Source organism: Sander lucioperca, chromosome 12, assembly GCF_008315115.2.
Source record: "Sander lucioperca isolate FBNREF2018 chromosome 12, SLUC_FBN_1.2, whole genome shotgun sequence".
NCBI lineage: Eukaryota > Metazoa > Chordata > Actinopteri > Perciformes > Percidae > Sander > Sander lucioperca.
The window spans coordinates 23,550,244-23,556,734 of record NC_050184.1 but is presented as its reverse complement, the minus strand read 5'-3'; the positions used below and the strand labels follow the sequence as shown (position 1 = coordinate 23,556,734).

Below are 6,491 nucleotides of genomic sequence, written 5' to 3'. Positions count from 1 at the left end.
GCCGGGGCTCAGGAAAGCTGCTGGCTAGCCTGGATTCAGGGGGGCTGCTAGCTAGCGGGTAATCTGGGAGGCTGCTAGCCAGCGGGGAATTTGAGAGGCTGCTAGCCAGCCGGGGATCAGGGAGGCTGCTAGCTAGCATGGATTCAGGAAGGTTGCTAGCTAGCCCAGGGTCAGGAGAGCTGCACGCCAGCCCAGGGTCAGGAGAGCTGCACGTCAGCCCAGGGTCAGGAGAGCTGCACGTCAGCCCGGGAACAGAAGGGTTGCAGGTCAACTCAGGAACACTGGGCAGCTCGGGGTCTGGGGTGAGGAGAGGCTGAAGCGGGGCGACAAACCATGCACCAGTGGACAGGGTGTTTGCAGACGGGGGAACAGGCAGGCTGGTGGGTGAATCATCAGGCTCTGGCAGACAAAGTTCCCGCTCCACCTCCTCCCAGTGAACCATCATGAGATGCCACACCGTGGTGGGATCCTCCTTGTGAAGGAGGCAGAAATAAGAGGTCATCTGCTCAACTTCGGACTCCATGGGGTGGAGGAGGGGCTTGAATTTAGCTGGGCCCATGTTTTGGCTGAATCGTTCTGTCATGAGGGAAGGACGGAACGGACCCAAATGCAAAATTCACACAACAAAAAGTTTATTAAACAAAGTGGGGAAGGAGGAGAGGAGGGCCAGGAGCGGAGACACGTGGACTAGGGGAGGTTGGCGAGGTACTCAAGGGGAAAACCTAGGAGGGCGAGGGACTCAGGGGCAGAAGCTAGGATGGCGAGGGAAGACAGGGAATAGGATGGTGAAGGAGCTAGACTCAAGGGGAAAACCTAGGAGGGCGAGGGACTCAGGAGCAGAAGCTAGGATGGCGAGGGAAGACAGAGGATAGGATGATGAAGGAGCTAGGGGAGCGCGAGGAAACCGGGGCTGAGGAAACCGAGGAGGAAGTGCTGGAGTCCGGGGAACAGGGAGAGTCCAAGAAGGGAAGCCTGGAAGCAGGAGCGGAGGTAGGGTGCAGTGGAGAGTCGTGAGGAGGGGACCGAATGGTGAAGCCAGCTGACTGGAGGCAGAAGCAGGGTGTGGAGTTGATGACTGCGGGGAGAAACACAAGGAGAGGTAAGAATAGGCACAGGATACAACATAAATCTACAGCTGTTTGAAGTGAGAGCTCATAGCGAGTGTCACTGGTGTGGCAGAGACAACGATTCAGCGGAGATGGTCTGTTGAGCCGGAGTTGAAGTACTGTGCTTGATTGTAGATGGCTGGCAGGTGTGCGTGGCGGGAGAACGGTGATGGTGGATTGGCAGCAGGTGTGTCTTGTCAGCTGGCAGGCAGTAGACAGGAGGGGAGGAGGGAAAGCAACAGAGACACAGGGAGAAGCAGGACCAACAGAAAAACACACAAGAACTAGAAAACTGGAAACAAAAACCCCAACCACGACAGGAAGTCCTCTGAGCGTTTAAATGTTTAAATCTGGACAGAGAGAGGGAGGAAACATCCCTCACTGCTGAGAAATACTTTCCAACATATTACCAAGGTGAATGAAGCCACAGCTCAGCTCTTCATCTTAACCCACACCAACACATCCACAACGTTTACCTGCTGACCTTTAAACAAGACACAATATCCATTTCCTAAATGATGAAGACAGACTGAGACTGAGACAGAGACAAAGACAGACATGAAAACTGTCTCCACTCTCAGAGAAATGTAACCCCCCCCATCATGTTTTCCCAAATATCACAAAGGTAATGTAGCTATAAACAAAACTGTGTTTAAACTATCTGCACACACACATATGTAGTCTAGAGAATAAACTATTCAATCTTATTGTTAGTATAACAATATGAACTGTAATTACATAAAGTATAAATACTGTAAATATGGTAAATACTGTTATTGATATTCTAAGTTCCTATTAAATCAACAAGCCATTTAAATTACTGTATTTCACTGAGTGTGAACCTAAGTTGTTGCGTGCCAAATCTCAAACATTAAAGGTCCAATATGTAATATATTTACTGTAATAAATCAAAAAATGACCCCAATGCGTCATCACATATTAAGTAAAAGTCATTTAACCATTCCAATGACTCTGAAGCTGTTCAGTTAAGGTAAATTAAGCTAAAACTCATCTCAACGCTGATCTGTAGATTTCTATTCATCTGCAGGATGTCAGATCTTTCTCTTCTACCTACAGCAGGTATTAGAACTTTGTAAAGCTGCAACCAACTCCTCTAACAGTCAGAGTTTTTTATTAGCTGTATGACCCTTCATTTCCTTCCTGATGTGCAGTTTATTTAGAGGAAGTAAGACGTACTTGTAATGAACTATATGTTAAAGAAAGTCTGTCCTAAAACAAGAGTCACATGCTCATCTGTACATTGTAGAGTTTTGCCAAAATATTATTATCACCAGAGAGAAGAGAGTCTGCTGAAAGTATTAATGTGGTTTTTATGTTGGTATGTAAATGTGTGTTGGCATTAAAGTGACTTTAAAATAAAGGTGTGTATCTGTGGTCTAGATCTATGTAGCTGTATTATGCAGCGAGGATGTCAGAAGTGACGTCTTTGGTACCCATGAACAGAACCAGTTGTTGTTGTTAGAGTCAGAGTGATGGAGGGGGAGGAGAGGAGAGCTGTGGGTCTTGTGTTTGGAGGAGGGACTCCATCATTTAAAGAAGTAACTAGTTCCTGGTTTGCCAGTGAAGAAGGAAGAGAGGCAGCGGTAAACCATCTTCGTCTCAACATGAACGTCCGTCCCACTTTGATCTGCTTCTTCTTCCTCTGTGAGTACATTCACTTTGGATTTCTCTCACTCTGTCCTGCTGTTGTTTTCTGTCTTTTCTTTATTGATCAGTGGTCTAACACTTTCTCATGACAGCTTTCTATGTTCAGCTTTATATAGTTATACATGTACAAGTATTCCTGTTACTTCCTCTAAATAAACTGCACATCAGGAAGGAAATGAAGGAACAGACTCAGTTGAAGTTAAACTCTGCTGTATGCTTTATGTATTTATATCTGAATGTAGATGAGTTCAGTCAGGTCTTTGTTCTGATAATCAGGAACAGATCATGTTGAAAATCTCTCTGAGCTGTTAGTTTGTGGCTGAAGTCTGGATTATTTTAGTTAGTGGCTGAAGTCTGGATTATTTTAGTTAGTGGCTGAAGTCTGGATTATTTTAGTTTGTGGCTGAAGTCTGGATTATTTTAGTTTGTGGCTGAAGTCTGGATTATTTTAGTTTGTGGCTGAAGTCTGGATTATTTTATGTAAATAGTTCCCTGATTTACTGTTTGTTCTGATTCAAGATTCAAAATCATTTATTAATCCACAATGGGACCAATCCCACTGTTACAGCAGAGAGGGATGGGGGGGGTACAAGACATCCTAAAGATAAACAACAATAAATAAACAGTATTATAAATAAAGTAGTTTTGCTGCATTGATATATTTAGTGTCTTAGAGAGTAAAGACTGTCCACTCTGGTAGTAAACACCATTCCCATATCTAAACCTGAATAGCAGGTGTCTGATTATTGTGCTGCCAACAGTTGACATGATTATGGGAACTGTGTTAAAGAGCTAATGAACTAATGATTGTTCATCTCTTCAACAGCTCTGCAGGATGGAAACTCTGGGCTCGCCAACGCCCAAATCTCTGTCTTTACAGGAACTGAAGGAGAAGATATCAGAGTTGAATGTTATTTTTCTCGGTCTGGAACCACAAGGTTCTTCTGTAAGAATAAATGTAAACAAGGAGATCTTCTCATTGAAACAACTGATGTCACAGCTCAGAGCGGCAGATATGGGATGGAATATAAATATGAAACAGTTGAACCAGAAGCTAATGTTTCTGTCAGCATCTCCCAGCTGACCAGGTCTGACTCAGGACTCTACAGCTGTGGATTGAATGGATCAACAATGTTAAACGTCTACTTTAGAATCATTGTTGTCGATGGTGAGTTTCTACTAAACATCATGAAAATATTCTGTTTTTTTTGTCCTTTTTAAGTGTGAAACTGATTTTCATCAAATGTAATCAGATTATGAGTAGATGGTGAGATGATGGAGCAGTCAGACTGGTTGAACTGGGCCACTTCCTGTCTAAAGAGTCCTAAATCTATGACAGAAATGTTGGCACGATAGAAATAAATACGACCTCACGTTGTGTCAATCACATTTACACGCTGCTCTGAAACTGTCGTCTGTCATATAAAAAATGAATCAGGTTCAATTAACTGTGTTTTTTCACATCCATATCAAAACCTTTTGAGAAGTCTTGACACTTCACAGAGCTACAGCCAGACTCAGGATCAGTTGGTGTTCTCCTGTTTAATCTGCCTCCAGTATCTCTATCAAAGCATCACAGTGAGCCACTGACATCCTGAAGTAAACTCTGAATGTATGGGGATAAACCTGCTGCTCCTTGATAAGGAGGTGGAACAGCTCAGGATTGGATGGAGCCAACTTATATAAATATGTCATGTTCTTCAGGAAAACTAAATCATCCAAACTGCTTCATTAATACCCATCTGACTCAGTGTGCAAGGTTTCTGTGAGTGATGAGTTTTTAGGGATGACAGATACAATGAAACACAGACAAAAAATGTAGACTGAATGTACAAGGACCTTAACTGTAGATCATCATCTGGATTACAGACAGTAAATAATGATTGTTCATCTTTTCAACAGCACTGCTAACAGGAAATCCTCCTGGAGTAAAAACCTTCCATAAGACATTTGGAGATAATGTTGTAGTTGCCTGCAACCTTTCTGACTATGGAGAGAACACGTACTTCTGTAAGGAACGATGTGAAGACAAAGACATTCTCGTTCAAACATACAATCTCAGTGCTCAGAGAGACAGATACAGCATTGAATATGTAAGAGGATCTCCATCAGGAGGAATTGTGTATGTGACCATCTCACAGCTGACCAAGTCTGACTCAGGACTCTACAGCTGTTGTATGGAAAGACCTTTGTCTCCGGATGCTTACCATGAGTTCAGGATCAATGTTACAGATGGTGAGTTTCATGTTGAGAATGAAAATGATTATTCGTGTTTCTAAAGTTTCACTTACAGCTGCTACAGTTTTAAAGTCTGAACTCAACAAACCAACAGTTCAGCAGACACACACATGATTATCACATCTCTGTCATCAGGAATTCTTTGTATCTGAATGTTTTTGTTGTTCACAGCTCCGACCACGTCTGAACCAAACACGACTCTGCCGGACACTGATACACCATCACCCAGAGGTACATGTACACACTGAGACACCATCACCAGAGGTACATGTACACACTGAGACACTATCACCCAGAGGTACATGTACACACTGAGACACCATCACCCAGAGGTACATCTACACACTGAGACACCATCACCAGAGGTACATCCACACACTGAGACACTATCACCCAGAGGTACATGTACACACTGAGACACCATCACCAGAGGTACATCCACACACTGAGACACTATCACCCAGAGGTACATGTACACACTGAGACACCATCACCCAGAGGTACATCTACACACTGAGACACCATCACCCAGAGGCACATGTACACACTGAGACACCATCACCAGAGGTACATGTACACACTGAGACACCATCACCCAGAGGTACATCTACACACTGAGACACCATCACCAGAGGTACATGTACACACTGAGACACCATCACCAGAGGTACATGTACACACTGAGACACCATCACCCAGAGGTACATGTACACACTGAGACACCATCACCCAGAGGTACATGTACACACTGAGACACCATCACCCAGAGGTACATGTACACACTGAGACACCATCACACACAGGTACATGTACACACTGAGACACCATCACCCAGAGGTACATGTACACACTGAGACACCATCACCCAGAGGTACATGTACACACTGAGACACCATCACCCAGAGGTACATCTACACACTGAGACACCCTCACCCAGAGGTACATTATATATCAGAGGTCACACACCTCTGGAGCCAGCATTTATGAAAGGGGGCGTGGCTTGATCATAGGGGGCGGGCCAAACCATCACCAATGAAGAAGCAACTCTCTGCTGAGTTCATTGATACCTCACACAAGACCCTACCTTAAATGGGTCACCAGTTATAAAAAGGGGCGTGGCTAAATTATAGGGGCCAGGTCAACCCATCACCAATTAAAAAGGAAGTCTCTGCTGAGTTCAATGATACCTCACACAATGGTCAACCTTAAATCGTTCAAATGTTATGAAAGGGGGCGTGGCTTGTAAATAGGGGGCGGGCCAAACCATCACCAATGAAGAAGCAACTCTGCTGAGTTCAATGACACCTCACACAAGACTCTACCTTAAACGGTTCAAATGTTATGAAAGGGGGCGTGGCTTAGCTATAGGGGGCGATCTTAACCATCACCAATGAAGAAGCAACTCTCTGCTGAGTTCAATGACACCTCACACAAGACCCTACCTTAAACGGTTCAAATGTTATGAAAGGGGGCGTGGCC

General features: G+C 44.3%; 1 protein-coding gene across 1 annotated transcript; it reads left to right on the top strand.

The window, feature by feature from the left end:
• Positions 1-2,603: 2,603 nt before the first annotated feature.
• LOC116059905 lies at positions 2,604-5,323 on the top strand. The gene is made up of 4 exons (XM_031313174.2): positions 2,604-2,771; positions 3,601-3,942; positions 4,677-5,009; positions 5,184-5,323. The coding sequence occupies exons 1-4, from the start codon at positions 2,732-2,734 to the stop codon at positions 5,258-5,260; spliced, it is 792 nt and encodes a 263-aa protein (XP_031169034.2). The 5' UTR covers positions 2,604-2,731; the 3' UTR covers positions 5,261-5,323.
• Positions 5,324-6,491: the final 1,168 nt, after the last annotated feature.

Coding starts and splice junctions, on each gene's coding strand:
- LOC116059905 (XM_031313174.2), top strand. CDS start 2,732: ATGAACGTCCGTCCCACTTTGATCTGCTTCTTCTTCCTCT. Junction 3,943..4,676: donor TAGAATCATTGTTGTCGATG/GTGAGTTTCTAC, acceptor TCTTTTCAACAG/CACTGCTAACAGGAAATCCT. Junction 5,010..5,183: donor CAGGATCAATGTTACAGATG/GTGAGTTTCATG, acceptor TGTTGTTCACAG/CTCCGACCACGTCTGAACCA.